General features: G+C 41.5%; 1 protein-coding gene across 2 annotated transcripts; it reads right to left on the bottom strand.

Annotated features, from left to right (window-relative positions):
• Positions 1–3,724: 3,724 nt before the first annotated feature.
• On the bottom strand, positions 3,725–21,490 carry sema3e (sema domain, immunoglobulin domain (Ig), short basic domain, secreted, (semaphorin) 3E). 2 transcript variants are annotated; one of them, XM_037450969.2, is made up of 17 exons: positions 20,347–21,490; positions 12,787–12,950; positions 12,478–12,537; positions 12,032–12,151; positions 10,706–10,799; positions 10,368–10,484; positions 9,949–10,091; positions 9,743–9,857; positions 9,139–9,208; positions 8,922–9,066; positions 8,439–8,664; positions 8,158–8,249; positions 7,866–7,907; positions 7,457–7,623; positions 7,048–7,115; positions 6,704–6,837; positions 3,725–6,475 (listed from the first exon to the last, which is right to left on the bottom strand). In XM_037450969.2, the coding sequence occupies exons 1-17, from the start codon at positions 20,465–20,467 to the stop codon at positions 5,993–5,995; spliced, it is 2,361 nt and encodes a 786-aa protein (XP_037306866.2). In that variant the 5' UTR covers positions 20,468–21,490; the 3' UTR covers positions 3,725–5,992. The 2 variants fall into 2 exon arrangements, with proteins under 2 accessions (XP_037306866.2, XP_037306865.2); XM_037450968.2 differs by having other exon boundaries at positions 7,048–7,118; positions 20,347–21,488.
• Between the last annotated feature and the right edge of the window lie 285 nt (positions 21,491–21,775).

The following is a 21,775-nucleotide window of genomic DNA, read 5'->3' as shown; positions in this document are numbered from 1 at the left end:
ACTCTTTTCAACAGCACAATCAAGCCTAAAAAGATGTGTTATAAATACTCAAAAATGATCCTCAAAGTGTGGCACAGCTGAATATGAATGAATGGGCAGTTGTATTAATGTATTGCTCTATTTCTAGGCATAATAGTCCTCGACTCTATTCCTCTGACCAAATGGGGGGGGGCAGTGATGATGGAATGTGGCATGAAAATGAAGTTTTCCTTATGTGTGCTTAAGTGTCGGTCCCCAGGATTTCAGAAATGGAAATCATGGAGAATTAAAGGTTTCACTTTCTGGTTTTACTTTCATCAGCAGTAGTGAACTCTAATACCATCTTCATTGGTACCTTCTTGGCATTAGACTGTGGAACAGCAGAGAAACTGTACCACCTTGTGTGTGTGTGTGCATGTGTGCTTGTGTGTGCGATTGAGTATGCACGCTGTACTCGACCTGGCCGGGGAGACGATCCATTCTCTCATCAAATATTCAAGAGCAGCTTCAGGCTCCCAGCTGCCTGCTGCTGTAATGCGCACACATTGGAAAAAGCGTCCGATAAAATGTTTGAACAGTCAATGATGAGGATATTCTTTTTATGCAGCTTGGCCTCAGGTCTAACTTCCACACAGCTACACCTGGATACATCCTAGGTCGTGAGGGAAAAGTCCATTCCCACTCAAAGACAGACTTCCAGAGTATATTTAAGCTGTTTGTATACTGTCCCCCCATTATGCAAATAGACACTAACTAATAAAGTCAATATTGATATATGAATAGTTTGTTTGAAAGGCCAATGAGAGAATCAACGCTACTGTCTCTGTTTACACTGCAGCCATGTGACAAGATCCACCTCCATCTAATGCATTTATAAATGATAGTAGCTTTGAAAATAGAATGTGACTTAAAAACAATATGACTCAAATATGAAATGTAATGTTAATTACCAACATTGAAAACTTTTTGAAAATACAATTGAAAACATTCTTGGGGTGTTCCGAGAAAAAAGGAGAAATATAACTAATTATTATAATCTTTGTGCTCACTGTTGAATTGAACATGAATTACATAGACTACAACCACGCAACAAACTGTGGATTACTTTCTAAATCTGAGATGTAAAGAAATCTCAATTAACATATTATAAAATACTCCCTCAAAAAGAACAGTTTTTTTTAAGATAATATATGGATACTATAAACAGTTACCAATATGGAGCTATAAATCATAATTTGCTTCAGATGTGGTAAAACAGGCCTCGTCATGAAATCTATTCTGCAATAGGCCACAGATAAAAATACAACGTATAGAACCGTGGTCATAATATTCCTATTTGGGGAATTCATTTCATGGATGACTTGATTCCTGCTATCATCAAATGCCATCAGCTCTGGTGCCTTAAATGTAACAGGGTTGGTTGATGGACGGTATCAGAAATTAATTGAAGCAAATTTACATTACACCAGCATACATATAAGAATGCAAATACAAATTTGCATGGATATGATATGCAAATGTGGATACTTGATGAACTCTTCAAATGCATTGATTGTAATAATACTAATACTAATTGTATAATTCTAGTTTGCACTGCATTGGGTCTGTCTATTAGGAATTGGGTGGTGGAAGCAAAGTAAAGCTGGTGTATTAATTTCAATGATGTCTTACATTTGAGACCAGCCAAATGTCATAATTTACTGTAGTGCATTTAAATAATGTTTCAATGTCACAAAGGGGAGTAAATCTCCTTAGTACTTTTAATTAGATCACTCAAACGAATCCTTGCTTTTTCTGTGGTAGTAAAGACTTGCAGCCTAAAGCAGTGTTTCTTACAGCAGTTTTGAATCAGCAGATTGCTGACTCAGTCAAAATGTCGCCTTCAGCATTGTTTTCTCCGTCCCTTATCTCCTCTCCACAGTTGGAGAAAACTATATCTTTCATCTTTGTCAAAATATTACAGTTATTGTTTGGTAATCTTTGATCTCTAATGACTTCACTGTTTGTCATTCCAATGAATCATTCAGACATTAAGGCATGTTATATAAATGAGGGTTTGCTCATTTTATCCAATTCTTATTTATCTATTATATTTTTATAAAACATTTTTTTAGGATAACATGTGGGATCTATACATTTTAATGACTATGGATATAGTTATATAGATAATTCCTGTTATTACACTACATGCCTGAATGAAGGGCTTTAAGCTATTACATTTCATGGTTCTGCATTCCTATTCTTAAGTGACCTTTAAGTGAAACCCCATTATCCAGTGTTTTATTGCGGAATAGCATTTGGATACAATGCTAGACTTCATAAATTATGTAGAGCCAACATGGTGTGTTGATTGACTGCAAGTGCTGTTTGTTGTTTAACAGCCTTCACCAGCTGTTGGCGCTGCCACTGTGCAGAGGTCAGAGTGATGTAATGAGGAAGATGCAGGGATAAAGAGGTGGATTAGAGGCGAGAGCAACCTCCACAGGGTTACAGATGTAGTGATTACACCCAGATTAATGACACAGCACATGCGTCACAAACATGTCATTCACAGAATCCATGGGAAGAGTATTAAAGTCACGGAACATAATGTTTTTCAGGCTGTAGAGTTTTATATATGTACAGTGCCAGTCAAATGTTTGGACACGTTTTCTCATTCAATACAAGGAGGGAGTGTGTCCAAACGTCTGACTGGTACTGAAAACATTCTGCTGGAAAGGCATTCCGAAAAAGGAAAACTCATTCATTAATTCTTCATCAATGGCAGTCAGTTTCTTAGTCACCTCATTTCTACCTAATCTATACATCCAACCACGTCTTCCTCTGCTTTTACTTTTCATTGCTTCGCTCACTCTACACTCCCACTGAGTCCCTCTGCTGTTTCGTCTTTCCCTTGAATCCCAGCAGTAAGGAAAGGCCAGATGATGTCTTGAATCTCCAGTTCCCACTCGTCCTCCCTGGGATTTGTGAGCTGTGAGAAACATCACAGTGTTGTGGGTGGTGGGCATCTTTCATATACGACACTGAGGCACACATACACGCGTGTGGCCTATTGAATACTGTTGAATGGATGAATACAATTGTTTTTAGGCTGTATTTTGCATCTGGTTTTGGAAGCGGGAGGAAAAAAGATGGACGCAGGAATATTTCTAGAAACAAAATTGCAAGATTACATTTTGTAGCGGTCAGTCCGACCTCTCCCATTGCTGGTTATTTTTTCATAGCTTCTCACAGCTGAGGGGCCAATTCTGCACCTTACAGACAGCTGTGTCAGCAAGATAACACAGAGTACATGTTGACACGCCGCTTGTGTCTACAGTGTGCTCGTGTCTATGGTATTTCAGAATCCCTTTGTATTTCGGTTTTTTTGTGTGAGTTTGAAATCCTATCTCTAGGTAAGAATATACCTGATTTAAAACTGGATTCTCTTTTGTCCTGACCTGACATGTCATCCAAGCTGCTGCCTGTGCCTCTATTGAAAGTAGCTTATCGGATCACTTCATGTTTAACATTCAATTTTCACACCTGTTTGGAACATCGAGAAGGAACACTGATTTGGAAAATAGGAAATAGGAACATTTTTTTTTTATTTGCAAAAATGCATGTTTCTCAAATGCTTTAATTGGTAGTTTATGAATTATTAGTTATAGTTTATTAAGTGAAAATTAAGCAAAATGCTTTAAAAAAAGAGACATTTTGGCATGGTGGATTGCTTTCAAAGAGAGTGAGGGATATCTTTCTGGTAATTTCTGCTGAGCTTTTATTCTTATTTATACAAACATACCCATCAAGGCTTGTGTGCAAATTCAACCATTTTTGCAAAAACATGTACACATAGATATACAATATACTGTACTGTACAGACTGACAGCATGTGGAGTGTTACTGGTTGTAGAGGCGTGTTTGTCCTCCAGTGTTCGTTTTTTCCTTCTTCATTCCCTCTGTGACATTTTCATTTGTAATAAAGTATTCTGGTGCATTGGCTACTGATTGAAACAGCACCACATGGGGACATCAAAAGCTACAAGAGAAAACAAGTAGGGTGCTAGAGGAAAAAGGAAAAGCACTGTCATTTTTACTCAGTGACAGATACATGTAGAGCAGCTCAAGATTCATCACGGTTTTTGCATCTGGTCCTAAATCCTTCAGAAACAATATCTAGCAGTAAAATGTCAGCTTCAGTCTCAGAATAAAATAACTTTGAAACATAATGAAGCGGACCTATCTCATAGATTAGAGTAGGGTGATCCAGTGGCTGGAGGGGGCCACGGACCAGAGCAACAGCTGAAACCTGACCGAGAAAGAAAGAGGGGGAGACCTTGGATGAGGAGGAGAGCTGTACCAGTTCAGAGCCTGTTGCTATGGTAGCCATGTGTAATAAATCAGCAGCATTAATCCCATTCTCAAATGCCTTCAGCTACCCACCGACTCAGGTAGACCCAGACAGAATTTGAATGAGCATGGTGCACCTAAACACGGGTAAAAGCTAAATCATAACGAATCTTTGCTGTTTGTTCGGATTTTGTGTTTTACCAGCATATACTTTAAAGGAAACAAAGAGACGAATGTAGTACTTTAGCACCTCCTCTATTGAACAAAATATAGCTTTACATAACTATGTTCTAAGGTGATTGCTGCTCTCTGCTCTCTCTCCAACTCTTGTGTGTGTGTGTGTGTGTGTGAGAGAGAATGTGGACTAAGTATACTATGACATTATTGATGGCTAAACCACTGAGGTGACACTTGGATAGGATGTTCCATTTTTTTAATGGCAGGTAATTGATACGGGTATACAACATGTTCAATCTAAGAAAAGGCTCCGAGATAAAGAGTATTCAAGGAGAATAATGAATGGCTCTATTAAATATGTTTTACCCCATTATGAAAACTCTAAAGTGACCCAAAAAACATACATTGCATTTTACTGTCATGATTGTATCCCATTATCCGAACATTTCTGTCATCTCAGAGTTGAATATTTATGAGGCTGAATGATCAGTTGTGGTAATCATGAATCTATTTGGAACATTGTTTCAGATGAACAAAGAAGAGAGAGAGAGATAGAGAGAGGCGGAAAAAGAATAACTTTAAATACAGTTACAGTTAACAAATTTGCAAACAAACCCCACAGGATGTTGTATAAATACAATATACAATGGACAATACTGTTGGTAGATTTGGTCTGTTGATGCAAGTTACACATAAAAAAATGAACATTCTCTAATGGGACAACTTTTCATCTACTGAATAGCTAGAATGGTAATGATTCCATGAAGGGCCTAATTATAACAAAACATGATTCAAATATCAGTAATAGTGGAATTGTAGCATTGAGTGTGTGGTTCATCATCATAAAGCTCAAGATATTATTTACTGTACAAAAGAAACCCATTATATTTTCCAGTTTGAGACATCTAAAAAACAACTACGGACCTCAAAGCATGAACCAAGACAATAAGTTATCATAGTACCAAAAAATGATTAGTAGGCCTTTACCTTAAACATAATTTTCTCTCAAAATACAAACAGCTCATCATTTAGAGCCATTGAATGACAGTGGGCCTCGGGTCTGGTGTGGCAATGTCTGTCCATTCGGATTGACTGCTGGGCTGGATGGGTCCACAGTTATATTCTCTTTATATATCTCTCTTCAGATCAGAGGCAAACATAGGGAAACAAATCTGCCCTCCATCTCCTCCTGTGTCCTCTACTGCCCTGACACTGACGTGTCACATATTTACACAGGCTTTTAACCACATCATCCGTTTATCTATACAAAAAGGCAAAGTGTTGCATTTTAAATAAGTGAAACATCAAAGTCAAACTACTGATGAATGTCTCTAGAACCGCTAGACAGCTTGCTACAGTAACCTACTATCGTTATTCTGTTACTACTGTGGTTAAAAACAAATTGAAAAGCCTTTATATGGTGCAAACAAACAATTGAGATCCACCTCTTGAGTGTGTTCGTGCACATGCAAGTGTGTGCGTGTTTAGTCAATCTTTGTTCTCCTCAGGTGGCCACGGTGTGCCTGGGCACTCGGTGGGAGTTCTCCTCTCCTCTGCCTTTCCCTCTCTTCTCGCCACTCGGAGGAGCATACTTCCTCTTGCTCTTTTTGCGTTTCTTATCAGTGCACCACACTCTCTCACAGTACTCCTCTACTCTCTGAGCATCCCCGTAGCCGATGAGCTGGAGAAACTCCTTGTACCACACCCTGGAGTGGGGGCCATTAGCCTTTGGGCTAATGCTGGGAACTAGTGGGGGGTCCAGGGAGGAGGGGCGTGGAAATGCAGCTTTCGCTGCTTCCCCATCGTTGACTTGGTGGATTGCTGACTGCACCCTTTCTCCACTGAGCACGCGCAGAGAGAGCCGCAGCATTGTGTGCACATATCCATGCTCCACAGTCTGGCATACGTACGTACCAGCGTCAGAGCTTCTCACTCGCAGAAACAGCAGCCCGTGGGAGGTCACGATGACTCGCTCATCGCCTCGAACCTACATGGAGGAAAAAAAACGTCGGTTAAGACGTTTCAATTGTTGCTGTGTTCTTTTTTTGGCAGAGGTTGTGATTAAAAAACAACGGATCTGAAAAACCGAATGAAGTAGCTGGAGATCTTTAAAAGCGCACTCAACACAGTGACTTCTATACGTTATAGGAGGCGTACCACAATACCAGGTTTCAGTTCATACTGCATGTTAAAATATTTGGTCCATCACGTTTACCTCGTGCTTCTCTCCGTCTTTTTGCAGGAACCAGAGGACCTTGGCTTGAAGTGATCGAGGGACACACTCGAGTAAAGTGCTGTTGCTCTCCACACCGTACACCAGCCTCTCCTCAGCTTTTTGCCATTGTTCATCTGCACACACACACGCACACACACGCACACACACACAGAGACAATGTTAAAGTGGCGTCAAAGAGATTGCAACGAAATGAGTAGATGACCTTTCATTAGATGACAAAAGGAGGGAATTGTTCCAATCTATTGCCTCTGTAGAAGCACACTAAACTCACACATACAGACACACACACACACACACATCATAGAGCCATTTTATACACTAACCCTCAATTTGCAGCCCATTGCACAGCTGGACAGCGTTGCCATGGCGAACATCCTGCCGTCTGAATCTTCTGCTGAGATGTTAGTGAGGGAAGTACACAGAGTCATATTGAAAATTGAATACATGGGTGAAATAATAGAGAAATATCCAATGTGGGGATGGAGAAATACATGAAGAGGGAGGGTGGTGAAGGGTTTACACTGACTGGTATTAAACAACAACTGGCTGTCGGTTTGCTCACAGCCTGTGATGGAGGCAGACCAGCCCCAGAGCTTTACGACATTCATTGCAACACACTTTGATGGAACAAAAGTACTGTGGAAGGTGTGAGCAGCTGGTATCACCCACACAACACACTCACATATCTTAAAAAATACATATGGTCCTGTCTCAGAGTGTGTTTTCAGTTACCTTTTTGTGTAAATTCCAGCAGGGTAGTATCTGGTGCAGGTGAGACCATCCCAGGCACAGTAAGGGTCTCTGGCCAGACAACAATCAGCACATTCTGAGCCATAGAGGTCACACTGATGCAGTGCGACTTGGGCCACACCCGCTTCTGACCCAACATACAGCCGTTGCTGTTGACCCAACAGCATGAGCACCATTAATATCAGCGCACAGGTTAATAGTTTAATAGGAATCCATATGCATGCTTTCTATCATAAACTCATTCGATAATTAGATAATTAGCCACAAGAAACAGAACATCTCCATTATTATCTCAGTACAAGTTCATGAAAATGTACCAATGTTAACATCTTGTGGCTGAATAACAGAATAGCACGAGTGAACAGAAAATTGATTCACATGGTCCTCTTACCCGTTTAGGTGATATTATGATTTCTCTTATTGGTGCTGGCACCTGCAGACAGGACACATCTTACCGTTATTCAAGAATAAAATGTAATCATATGCTACAAGAATATCATGACAAGAGCCGACATAAAGCTCTTTATCACAAGAGGATTATCGTCATGCTTCTGTCCATCCCAGATCCCAGTATAATCGTTTTCCTCTAACAGCAGGCCTGCTAAATCACACCTGAGCCCCTTCAGATTTACTTGGTTACAGTGTCTACTCTTGTTTCAAGTTGCATAGCTAACAATGAGTACCTTAAATACTTGCAGCTCTTCCAGCAGCACCTCCTCCATAGTGTCTGTGTCTTTGTTGTAGATGGTGATAACTTTTAACACCACTGAGTCGTCTAATAAAGAACAAAACAATGTTACACTGTTCCAACAACTAAGAGCTAATGGGTTGCAATAAAATAACAGAAAATCACAACCAGTGCAAAGATTAAAATCTCCCTTAGTACAATCAACACCTGTTATTTAAGAGTTTGTGTTTCTTCTGTTTGTAGTTTATTTTTGCAATGTATTCATCATTCTTTTACCGGTGCCGATGTAGAGGACATGATAGTGTCCGTCCTGGGCTTGGACTCTGTCCACAGCGATCTGGGTCAGCTTTCTCCCGCCCGTCTCTGTCTGCAGCAGGACAGGTCTCCCGTGGTGCGGAAGGACTGGGCGATACATCACGGGGTGAGAGCGCACAAAACGCAAAACCTCTTCGGGAAACTCCTTTGAACTTGAGAAGCCACCTCCGTTCACTTTACTGGCACACTGTTAAAGAGCGTGTGACAGGAAAAGAGAGGGATGAAAAACAGGTGGTCCGTTAAATAGTGTAAAAATGACCTGTGTGACCTGCTGAGGAAGCTAGAGAAGTGCTGACATTCATCAGTTTGCCTACATCAACACTGTCTCCTCACAAATAACTGCATGAGGTCAAGGACCAGTGGAGACTGCTTTGAATGCATGATGTTGGTACTTCCGAAAATCACATCCCGTAAACATAACTTCAATTTTACGTTAAGACTCACAGATCCAGGTCGAGGGTAGGGGACTCTGTCCTCATGAGCTGTCCAGTGATGCTCAGGTCTCTCTCGGTAGGCAAATGGACCATTAAAGGCTGCTCTTATATCATCCATGTGATAGACACATACTGCATAGCCTTTAAACACCGCACTGCAAAGATGGTTTCATTAGTGATTTCCTTTGGGACTGCATGATGAAATAGTGAAGTCACAATCCGCTCACCTTGTTGTGCTAAAGAGGCCAAATATTTCAGGGTGTTTCCCATCCTTGTTGTTAAGCACAAACACATCCTCTGAAACAGAACATATTTATATTAGCTGTCGTTTTTGGCCATACAAGGTTGGCATTTTTGTGTTATTGTGAAATCTGTACATTTTCTGAAGTAAACGTAGTACCTGCTAGGCATTGGCATTTTAGACCTGTCATAAAAACAGGTTGAGAAAGTACAGACGGTCTTTTTGGACCTTTTGGTCTTAAAATTCTCGGGTTGAGCAAGTGATTTTAAATTGTTCAAATCCTCTTGCAGACGCAGAGATTGACGATGTTTTATTCAAGAAGATATGTGAAAAGAATCTAGCCAAGCGATAATACAAGAGAGGCGCTTTCCTCAGCTTGAGTCATACTGGCAGTGCATCTTCTGTAAATGTGTTGCTTTATGGATTAGTAAACTGCATGTCAGAACCATTATGTCCGAAAATTATTACATAGTGACTATTCGAATATTGAGAGATGTATATGCAGATGTATACAATAGTCTCAATCATTAAAAACCCCAAATGTTAACAACAGATGAATAAGATGGCAAAGAATTTCCTTGCAGCCCCACCGAGTTCATCAAAGTGTGTATCGATGCCATTGGGTCCAGCCACAGAGCAGATGAGACGGGTTTTCAGGAAGGAGCTCCACCTGTTCACCAGCATTCTCTGTCCTCCTTGGTCATTCTTAGAGATGAAGGCAGATATAGTCTGTGAATGCTGCTGTGCTTTGGCTGGATGAAAGCAAGACATCGTTTTAGAGCATTCGCATTCTCACCGCACAGACCCGGCCAACGCGCGTAAACACCGCCTTGTTCCCTCCCTCAGAATCCATCTCCCGCTCAGTGAAGAAGAAGTACACTTTATCATCGTCCCTGTCATCGTTGTCGGGGATGACAGCAGACCCCACAAATTTAGGTTCTGTAGGCACAAAAGGGCACAAAAGGCTTGAGGAATGCAATATAAAATTAAAGGTAGGCTTGAGGAATGCAATATAAAATTAAAGGTAGCATGTCTGTTCATTTCATAAACATTACCAGTTAAAAAACAGTGAAATGCAGTTACTTAATTACGTGAAAGTGTAATGAAACAACACAGACTATTGTGAATCTTCAAAAAGAACAGTATGAGCAGTTATAGTTACACTTCCTCTCATCTAAAGGGATATCCTTTTTTTGGGGTGAAAAATATACCAACCATTGAGTTGCTGCTTGTCGTCTCGTTCAGTGCGTGTGTAGGTCTGGTTGTTCAGTCGACAAAACGCTCCATCATTCTCCCAGTAATCTGTATACAGGCCAATATACAGCTCTCCTCCTATTGTATGCACACATACAGACACACAGTTAACAACAATGCACACACGAATGTGTGTGATTAAATGTGGAACCATTTTTACTGTGTTTTGAATACTGACAGGAAGAAACACCACAAGATGGCAGTATTGCTTAGGACAACAAAGTGAGCACATCCCTTTAGTGTGGAACCACATTGCATGAGTGAATGTAGAGCTGAGGGTGCGGGGACGAGTGTCTTACTGGAGAGCGTAGACGTGGAAGGACTGTTATAGTCGTATGGACAGCGTCCTCTGCCACTCATGATGCTGTCTTCCTCAAGAGCAAACAGCCTGTCCTAAGGACAGGAACACAAGCTGTCAATACACACACACACATGCATGGAGCACTCAAAGGCTGTACCCTTGCAAAGGCCTTAACAACATCCAGACAAACCCCAGGAGGTGAAGCATGGAGAGGGAGATAGAGGTGAAGGAGACAGGAGATTAAGAAATTGATGGATGAGAAAGAGGAAGAAATACACATGAGACAAGGAGTGATGGATGACCGAATGAATAATTCTTGTCTGGATGTGTATAAGTAACACGGTGAGTTCACTACTTCTACTCTTATAACCCCGCAGCAGCTGTCGGAAACACACGTGCAGACACACACTGATACACATACAAAGAGAACTCCCGATAGAAGCAAAGCTCATATCTTGTGGGCCACCACAGTGTTTACGACTGTCACTGGCAGAACGGAGGGGATGCCATACATTGATTTACGAGCAGCCCCAGAACCCCGATGTGCTGTGACTGCTCACCGGCAGATGACTGTAACAGAAGTTGAACTCATTCATTGTGTTATTACATAACCAAACGTTGAATAGTTAAACAGACTGATACAATATTAGCCTACTTTAAATACTCCAGAATGTGAGCTGTATTTTTCATTTATACGCCAGTGGTACATTAATACTGAACATTTCGTTTTGCTCATTGGTCTGCTTGGTCAATTGCAAGATTGCAAATTTTCCATTACGGTTGATTGTTGTGTAAATATTATTCTGCTCATGCTTAAGTGTAATCTCATACAGCAAGTGAAACATTCTTGTGAAGCAAGGGAGGACAGAGATCAGGTACTCTGTACAGACCCAGTTTTGTTCACTCAATGAGCATTCCAATGAGTTAAGTGAAGGATATGAGTGGACCTGTTTGGATAGTTTAACTAGTCCGGTCAACCTACCTCACCACTGTTGGAATGCACGGAAGAAACTCTCTCCCCACCTCAAGCTCTAAACACACCCCACACTTTTGTTGGTGTTGGAAATCTAGGAGATACCGTATGTGTCAAACTGTTGACAGACACCCTTGCACAGATGGATGGCAGCAAATTTCCATGGTTACCAGCATGCATGCAAAATGCGCTTGTGTACCCTAAAATCCCTCCCTAAGCTGCTGACATATATAATTGATTGACCCCGGATGAAATATGGAACATTTGAATTAAAATACAGAGGAGCCGGTCACTTTTTTACTTGAATATTAGGTCGTTGAAACAATCTCTAATTCTCTCCGTAGGACTCACCTGCCCTGTGTGTCCTATTCTGACCAGGGCACAGATGGGGTTAAAGGCTCCCGTCCCACAGACCAGCAAATGAGTTTGGTTGTACTGCTGCAGGACCTTGATGTAGTTAGCACACTCCGACTGTTGGAGAAGACAGAGATGAAGCAGTGGGTGGGAAGGAGGGTCGCTGGGTGAGGGGTGAGCGAGGCCATCAGAGTAGAGGAGTGTACTGGAAAGATTCCAGGCCGTTTTTTTACAATAACATTGATTGCATCAATGCGCCGGGTTAAACAAAGTTCAATAACAAATATGAGATATGTGAATCATTGATTCAAGTATCTATTTCTAAAATCAATCTATCAACACACATGGCAAATTGAATATACCCAAGTTAATGCAAATTATTAACAAAACATTTATACTTTTCCCTTGAAAATCAATCAAATCTATAGTATTGTGTGACGTACCTTTTCTCTTCCCTTCATCAAACATTCCTCCTTCTGAGATTCTGTACTGGCCCACTGGATCTGTGGGAAAACACAGTTGTGCTCATGTTTACAATAAAGATGCATAAATAGTATCTATAGTATATCTATATATAAAAATATACAGAAAAAGGTGTACAGGATATTTTTGTTCACTCCTAATTTCTTTTCCAATAATTTATTGTTCCAGCTTTTGAATTTCTAAATGAAAGACAATACTCGGCCTATGGGTGTATGAGTTACAACATGTCTGTCCCCCTCATAAGCAATGAGGCATGAAAACAGGCCCACCTCTCTGTGTTGTGTGTTGACCCGGTCCAGGCTAAGGGAGAACAGAGTATTCTTGGCCCCAACATAAAGCCTCCCGTGGCCTTCATCCAGCAGCATGGTCTGGGGCTGAAGCGATGCTGTCCCATGGCCGTGGAACACCCAGGTCCTGTTCAGCTGCCAAAGCTCTGCAGACAACAGCACACAGACAACAGATTAGGAGGCTCTGTAATTAGAAAGTCATAGTGAGGTAGAAAGACAGATTTTTTAAATTTAATTTCCCTCTCACCTGGAGGAAGATTACATGTGACTGAACCCCATCCTCAAGGGATTTCTAACTACTCCAATGACCTGCGTCTCAGTCCCGAATGGCCCAACTGCCAAGGGCACATTGCACATGTGTTTCTCATTCATAGCTTTCCTAAATGAAGGTGAAAGAGCAGCAGCAGGGTTATCTTTCTATCTCACCTCTCATTTGGCATCTCTGCATCCTCTTACTTTAAATCTGTGATACGCTTCTACAGTATGAGTCATTGGCTTGGTCGTAGGTCTACAAAGCGTCTTTTCTCACGGGGCATAAAGCATAGAGCACTGGAGGCTCAAAGCCACACTCACATGCACCAATATGTTTTGATAAACTTTGATGAAAACAGAAACGGAAGAAGTGGAATATGAGTCCAGGGAAAGATGTTAAGATTAAAAGGAGGGACATTTGATGTACAAAGCAGGGTTTATAGACGTCTTTCATAAGGGGGAAGCAGTTTTATCAGAATCCAGTCTCTTAATCAGCCATTAGTTTGAGATTGGCTGCGACTCCCTGTTGGTCTTGCTTTAGATGTTTTGAAACCCTACTTTAAAAAGGAGCGGTGGACTGTGACAGATATGTCATAAAAAATAATGCATCATTCATCTGCATAATTATAGACCAAGCGAACAGCTTTCGTGCACACATGCAACACACCCACCTTGCACCTGATTGAAACTGACAAGCCGTTCCCCTCAACTCTGTCTTTGTGAGCTTCTGAAGAGGGCAAGGGAGAAGGATTTAAACAAAGTGCTGAGGCCCAGAGGTGTGCACTTCCTCTGGTGCACATTGGCCTGAAAAGCCTGTCATTAACACATGACCAGGTTGGACCGGGTGTCCTTGTAAAAGACCAAACGGGAAGCTGGTGAGTGGAAGCAGAACTCTTGAAACTTTAGACAAGCAGGCGAGCCAGGGGGAAACTAAAGGCTAAATCTAAGGACTTGACAGTAACGGTGGGAATGGGAGCTGCGCAGGAGGAAACAATATTAACGGGCAAATTAGAATTACTGAAACGATTAAGGGATTAAAATGAACTATTGGATTACAAGCTAAAATGTCCTTACTAAAAACTAAGAACAGAAGAATAATTTCATAATATGCACTGATGAGCAGGCAGACTGAGGACCTCAACACTGCAATCATCACAACACCACCTGCCCTAAAATACTTCAATCTACTTCCCAAAAGCAGAACCAATAAAAAACAAGCAACAAACATTTTTTTAACCAGTGAAACATCAAATACACAACAAGGAGCAACAATAAAGAGCAGCAGGCGAACGACTGGCGAGAGTCACTCTTTGTACGCAGGACAACGATGGGATTTCTGTAACACAACACACTACCATGTGTACATAGGGAAAAAAACAGGTGCCTTTTATATGTGACGCTGATTCCAGAATGGGGTGGGCATTGTTCACAATGCTACACCCTGTGCTGCATTCACACACACACATCAGGCCATCTCTGCACTACTCTTCAGCAAACTCTCTTTAAATGAAGAGAGGGTAAATAAAATGGCGTACACTAGTGACAACCTCACAGCTACCTCACACACTGCTGAGACGTCTTTAAATGCTGGAGTGGCAGGGGGTAATTGAATGATTTGTTTTCCTAGGATCTGTATGTTTTTAGGGATACTTGATCTCCAAGATAGAAAGAAAGACTTTTTATCCACTTTCTGGATCCATTTTCATTCACTCATTGCAAGGGCATGCATTCTGTGGAAGGTTTTATTTGTTTAACCAGGGATTAGGTATCCACAGAGGAGTGCGTGACTGTATATTTTTGTTGCTATTAAGATTTCTCCGTTGGAGACAAGCGACTGTTTGTTTGAGTAGTGTTAGATCGCGGGTGGTTAGGTGGCAGAGACTGAGGAGATGTGGCAGTGGCGTTCTGCCAGGGCTCAGACATGCTTCCTGTAATTATCTAGTCCACACACACTCTCATGCTCACACACACACACCCTCAAACCGGATCTCTGTCCCTTTGAGCTACGCTACTTGTATTGAGGAAAGTATATAATTTTTTTCCACAAGTATTAAAAAAACCTCTCAATCAGCTCCTTCTTTATGGAAAGATTCATCTGCTAACATTAGTTTACATGAAACATGTTTAAAGTTGAGTTAACACTCCAAGCCAAACCCCTATTATCTTTCTACTTACTCCTTGCCTTTGTTATTATTCATGAGTGTCGGCTGATTTACTGCATATCGACGAATACACAGAGCAAGTTAACTCAGTTTCTGTTATATGTAGAGTTGTACATATTATATTCAAGATCTAAACTCTGAACTTTAAACATTTAAATGCATGTTTATGTGGTGAAAGATCACCCTCAAAGGAAGAAAAAAAAGTGAGAAGAAAGAAAGAGAGAAAAGGAGAAATACAGTTGAACCATTACCACCAGTAAACAAATGAAAACAATAAGAAACTATAATCCTACACATTTGTTCAGTGGCTCTGAGGTTCAAACTGACACGCTGCCTCCCCTCGGCATTCGTCTTGGACGCATTATGGACAGGGTGTGAGATTGTACTCGTTAATACACATATATTGCTTTTTCATAATAAAGTTCAATTTTCATATGAAGAAATGTTTAGTAAACAGTTCATGGTTGAACCCTCAGGGACATGTGTGTGATGATGTTGATGTGACAAGTTGAGAGAGAAACCGAGATCATGATGCTGTTTAAAAGCATTCTCTTCTGCAGACATTTGGGAGTAGTGAAGAAGGGAAAGGGAGGGACATGCACAATTCCCCTTTCTCTCACTCTATCTTCTCCCCGAGTTTTTCTTGAGCCAAAGAAGGCTCCTCAGCCGTAAGCTGAGCCGCTGAGAGGAGGAGGGCGTTCCTCAATCTGCAACTGAGCCAGGGAGACACGTGGCCCTACCGGGATCCCACTTCAAGTGCAAAACACAGGAAAAAGGACTCCCTTACTTCTGAGAGATAACCAAAAGGGATACGGTTAATGTTTATCTTTAGCCAAAGATAAATGCACACTGGAGTTCACATAAAACATTTATCTGCAAACTTCAAAACACAAATTCTATTCTATTCTACACACATCACATGTCAGGTATAAAACTAGTGGCAGGCCCACTGAAACAAGCCTATGCGGGTTAAAGTATTGAGTAATGGGAGTTGTACGGGAACATAAACAAACAGAATGATTGGAATGGACTGGAGTTAAATGGGACAAGAGCAAGCATGGAGTCTGTTCTCCTTTTGCAGATGGGGACTGAGACTGTGGAGCCGTCCCGAGGGGGGGGGGGGGGGGGGCGGTTATGCCATTATCGGTACATATCCTCTTGTGTGTGCGGGGAGAATGATGTCACAGTGCTAAATGAAAGCCACATGGAGTTCATGCAGGATGAGGGAGAGAAAGAAAGAGAGCAGGATAAGTGAATGAGTGTAACTCTGATTGATGTTATGAATCAGGGGAACACATTTAGGACTGACGGTTCTTGTTGTTATTGGCCTGGACGGGTATACACCTCTTAATTGAACCGTGCAGTAAGATCATATTTGACTTTTGATCAAATTCTCATCATTTCCAAACTAAATTTTCTCAATTATACATGCAACTCCCCAAAACATTTGTTATTGATGTGGTTTATCGTGTCAAATATATTTCCTTGCTGTATTTCTTAATTTTTTACATTCTTTCCCCTTTTAACATTATTTTAAGTTAAACTAACTAATTCTCATTTCTGTCTCCAACTAGTTGGCATTATGGATTAAAAAACCTTTGCTGTTACCTGCGAGCCTCCAATAAGCAATAAGGATTCTGTCTTGAAGCATCTCATCTGCCATTCACTTTTTTCCCCCCTCTTAGAATATTGTGACATTCTCTCCAAAGACTGTGTGCAGATGGCACACAGTCTTTGGAGAGAATGTCTTTTTTTTCAGGCCACAAACTTTACTCATCTGCTCTCCCTGATCCTCTCACAGGAATAAAGGTCATAAAGGATATTAACGTTTCACCAGCTGTCTTCCCCTGTGGACATCTCATTACTGAACTGGAGAACACACACTTAACGCAATGGGAGAGGGAAGGGCGCTGAGATGGACTCTGCCAAAATGAGAAAGCGAGAGAGGTGAGGGTGGAGCGCAGGTTGAGAAAATATCGCTTTTCCTTTGCTGACCTAAAAGGTGTGAATTATCTAATCATTGCCATAACCTTAATTTTTAAAACTGCAGACAGGGAAGATCCAATGTGATAAACGTTAATTATAGAGTACACCTGTACAGGAGGTGGAAGAAAGTCACACATTAGATTTATATGTAAAAAATGAAAAAGGTTTAAACAACTTGAGGCCATGCTGGTATTCCCCATCTCACCCTCAAAAGACAGTCACCTACAGCCACATCATTTCCAGGTTGTAAAATACAGAGAGGCAGCGGATTCTGGTCTGGAGAAGAAGGCTTAAAATTACAGCTCAGAGGGGGTTTTCATACATACAGTAATTGCTACCTGAGTAATCGCTGTGTTCAAACATACACATACCTCAGGTCCTTTTGCTTAAATCTCATAATTTTACCGTGAATGCTAAAGAAAATAAATAGGTTGAGAAATTACACTTAGAAATAAATGTTTGTAGAGCAATGTATATCCACAAACTTAATATGCCTACTTTTATTTTCAGTTGTTCAGCTTATCAAGACTGCATACACATACATGTATGAGTAAATCCAGTGGTGATGTTCGAACAAACTTGTTGTTTACATAGGGAAAAATTGAAATAGGGATTAAACGTTTGTTTTTATTCATGTAGGTAGTCATATACAGAATTATGATGTCAGAACAGCTTAACATCGCCAGATAACTTCATTCACCTATTCCCGATCTGATATAGAAAAAATGATTTTACCTTAATAAACGATTACGACTTTTAACTAAACAAATCATTGGCAGACATGCTGAAGGTATGCATGCTATCATTTCATTTGGAAATGAACAAATTTCAGGACCTGAATGCCCATCGCAAACTCACCTTCAGAAGTAAGTGCAAAGTTAACCAAGCAAATACATCAAAATGTGCAGACTTGCAGCGTTTTTTCAAAGTGTCATAATTAGGTCATTACTATTACGAAAACTGCTGCATCACACCCTCTGGAGCCCAAGCCTGCATGACGACAGTGCTTTAGAGGCATCAAAATAAGTCTAACCCGGCCACTTACCTGCAGCCGTATAAGAACCTGAAACAGGATGGATGCGTAAGAGCTTCGTAAGCAGCTGAAGTGATGGTCATGCTCAAAGAAGAACTCATCAACACGACGACGCAGGTCCAAATGCGTGTCCAAAGACACAATTAAAAACAAAATAAACCTTCTTTTCTGCTATAGTGAGCACATCTCCATGTAGGGCATTTCAATGCATACGGATTAAGGACGTTTGATTGGTCCAAACACCAAGTAATGGAGGCATTTAGATTGTGTTTAAAATGTGCAGTCAAAGATTTGGTTGAATTCAGCTGTGAGTGTGAGATTGTAACTGAAAACTTTAAATGCAAAAATCTCCACTGTTCCAGAAGTCTAGACAAGAATATAGGGAATAGATGAAAGAGAGAGCTAATAATCATTCCACTCCATTTGTGAGGTGTGTTTAACATCAAAGCATGTGAAGACCAGTGCAAAGATAGTAGGGTTGAACTTAAATCACATGATAGTGTGCTCAAAGGAATTTGTTCCTAGAATCTGAGGGTAAAGTTAACCTTCTATATTATTGAGATGGGTATTGATTTTGGCTTTCTATTCTCCCATGTGACTAGAAGCTGGTGAAACATATTACTGTACGCATGTGATGAACTTTCATTTTCCATTGTCAACCTTGATGTAAAAGTGCGGAATCTGGTTTTCTTGGTACCAGATGTCATGGTAATATTTTTTAGACCTAAGGGTGTACAGTTAAAACCACATGCCTCTCTGTCTCCCTAAACTACATCTTGGTCAATGGCGTGTGTGGAATTAACACTTGTGCATGTGTCTGTCTGTGTGTGTGTGTGTGTGTGTGTGTGTGTGTGTGCACCAAAATCCCTGACATAACCCATCATGAGGTATACATTAGTTTAGATGTTTCTCATTCCATAATGATAGGACCCAACTGCAGGCTTTTCATGGGGCTTTATGCCAGCCAGAACATGTAGTAGGTCTGTTAGAAGGTGGGAGGGGGGGGTAGGATGTCAATCACTTCGCTCAGCAGTCTTCCACTCAAGGAATTGGTCAAAACAAATTGTATAGTATTCATAACCACGCACATCAGCACTGACCTGCTAACTTTTGTTGTCATTACTCTTTCCATTTCTCACTGTCTATCATGACAAAGTGTGTTAATGCATTTATTTATTTATTTACTGTAGTAGATATGCATAATTCATAACAACTGCAAGCCCACCTCACAAATGTAACAGACTTTCCTACAGCAGTATATTTTGCTTACCCAATTCAACACCTATATTCAACCATGACCAACAGGCTTGTGTGGAATCATCACCTTCTGTTGCTGCAGAGATCAAAGATCAAAAAGTAAATGTTTACTAAAGAGTAGTGTGTACAGAGATAAAACCACCATACCGCTGCACACACATCCATATCAGCTAGTTCACGCAGCCACATCCATTCCCATGTCCAAAAAAACACCTCCATCACTGCACCGCCATGTCATGACAGACAGCCACATCGTGTTTCCTCTGCCCACATACGCCAGGAACCAAAACAACCCGCGGGGAGGCTCCTGGATCATCAGCAGTGAGTGAAAAAAGAATGCACCTCACAGTGTCAGAGCAGATGTCAGATGAAACAATGACCATGTCATTACATGCTAATGATAGCGTGCGGCTTCCTGTGCCCAGAGGATGCCTCTTCTCTCACCTTACTTTTTCACTAACACGCTTTTCTGTATTTTTTATACTATGTAGGCAACTTAACCATTTTTGTTTTCCCCATTCATCAATTTCACCCGTATCAACAGAACTGTTGCATCAAATACTGTTCTACATTGAGAGCAGAGGTCCAGTAAATCGTGACAGTTTCTGTTCTGTTCTGGTCGTCTTGTTCTCAGGCTGCACTAAAGGCACTGAACAGGGATTGATAGTTTCGGTTATGGCTGTATTGACTATTCCTGATAGTTCAGCACAATCTGCTGCATTACCTAAAGACTGATTATGCCTGATTTATATTGAAGCAACAGTACAGACCATTTCAAATTGTGCAACATAACAATGCACTGGTGAAGAAGATGTAATGTACTAAAAGAAACCTGCACTAGGTATTACTTACCTTTGTGAGAGAGCCGTATCCTCGGGTAGATGCTGTTGGCTGTGTGAGCCGTACCGAGCAGATCAAAAAACAGCAGCATCATTATCAGGTACACAGTCTGTTTGCACTCGGCCATCTTCATTTAAACACTCTCTTCACTTCACGTTCATCTACACAGAAATCCTGCAGGTCCACTCAATATGGTCAGCCAAGTCCATGAAAAAAGAAAGTAAGTTTGTGCAAACAATGTTTAATAAGAGATAGCAATCCAACCAAAGTCTACTTGGACGTAACTGTCCATTTTCAGGCTATTCCCACAATGTGGATCAACTATATGTCTCTGCAGCTTCTACACAGTCTCTGCTTTGCCCTTTAGCAGCCTGATGAAAGCCGCATCCACCCACCACCTCGCTGGACAGGATTGTTTGGTCTCAGTAACCAGGGAGAAAAGAAGTCCAGTTGCTACATTCACGCCGCAGTGCCCACTGCTCTCTTCCATATGTCAGTCCTTCTGTCTGTTTGTCCGTCTGTACGCCCGGCTTGAATCCCGTCCTCCTGGTCTGATGACAGAAAAAGCATAAAATAATAATTCAAGCGTATGAATCCAAGGAAGGCGTTGGAGTTGACTTGTGGAACCAGCTTTTATTTTGTTCCCCAGCAGGCAGGCAGGCAGGCAGGCAGGGCTGGAGTTGCTTTACTGTATCCTCAGGCTGCGTTCCTCTTCTTGGGTCCTCTGGAGCCAGTCATTCTCTGGACGGAAGCCCAAGGAGAAGGCAGAGTGGGAGAGGGGAGGAGCGGGGGAGCCTCGTGCCTGGCGTGCGGTCTCCCCGCACTGGGCAAGAAAGTGAAGCTCCTCTAACTCTGCCCACGCTCCGATGGTCAGGGAGGATCCAAACCACACCTCAAACCTTAGTGAGTGCAGTTAAGATGGCTTCTTACCACAGCTACTGATCTGGACCGAGGCCACCTGCCTCACTGTGGTGTCTCTGAGTAGAAATCATTGTGTGTGGTTGAAAATGAGGGGGGCACGTAACAGCTTCAGAAGGTCTTAATATCGCCGGCTCCTTCCTCTGTATTTTCTTGAGATCTCTCTCTCTCTCTCTCTCTCTCTCTCTCTCTCTCTCTCTCTCCCTCCCTCCCTCCCAGGCAGCTGGAATAAATGTGCTGTGTCTCCCCGGCAGGCTCAGAACAACTCTGCTGTGCTCTCCCCTTATGAAATACCGCCTCACATGTCACTCCACAGACCACCCCTTCCTCCTCCTCTCCCCTTACCGTCCTCCTTCCACCTTCCGTTTTTTCCTCCTACCTCCACTGCATTAACATGGACTGGAGCCAAGGTTTTCAGCCTCTTAACAGGCACTCATTTTCATTTTCAATTATTACCTTCTGTGTGTGTTTTTTTTTCCGTGTGGATAATCATTATCACTGTTACCACGGCTTTTTATCTACA

This window comes from Pungitius pungitius, chromosome 6 (assembly GCF_949316345.1).
Source record: "Pungitius pungitius chromosome 6, fPunPun2.1, whole genome shotgun sequence".
Lineage (NCBI taxonomy): Eukaryota > Metazoa > Chordata > Actinopteri > Perciformes > Gasterosteidae > Pungitius > Pungitius pungitius.
This window is presented reverse-complemented; position numbering and strand designations above follow the sequence as displayed.

What these genes read in the sequence shown, in the direction of transcription:
- sema3e (XM_037450968.2), bottom strand. Translation starts at nt 20,467, where the DNA reads ATGAAGATGGCCGAGTGCAAACAGACTGTGTACCTGATAATGATGCTG. An exon ending in AAGAGCTGCAAGTATTTAAG is followed by an intron (nt 7,908 to 8,157) that starts GTACTCATTGTT and finishes TCCTGTCTGCAG; the next exon opens with GTGCCAGCACCAATAAGAGA. An exon ending in TCATAATATCACCTAAACGG is followed by an intron (nt 7,624 to 7,865) that starts GTAAGAGGACCA and finishes TTGGGTCAACAG; the next exon opens with CAACGGCTGTATGTTGGGTC.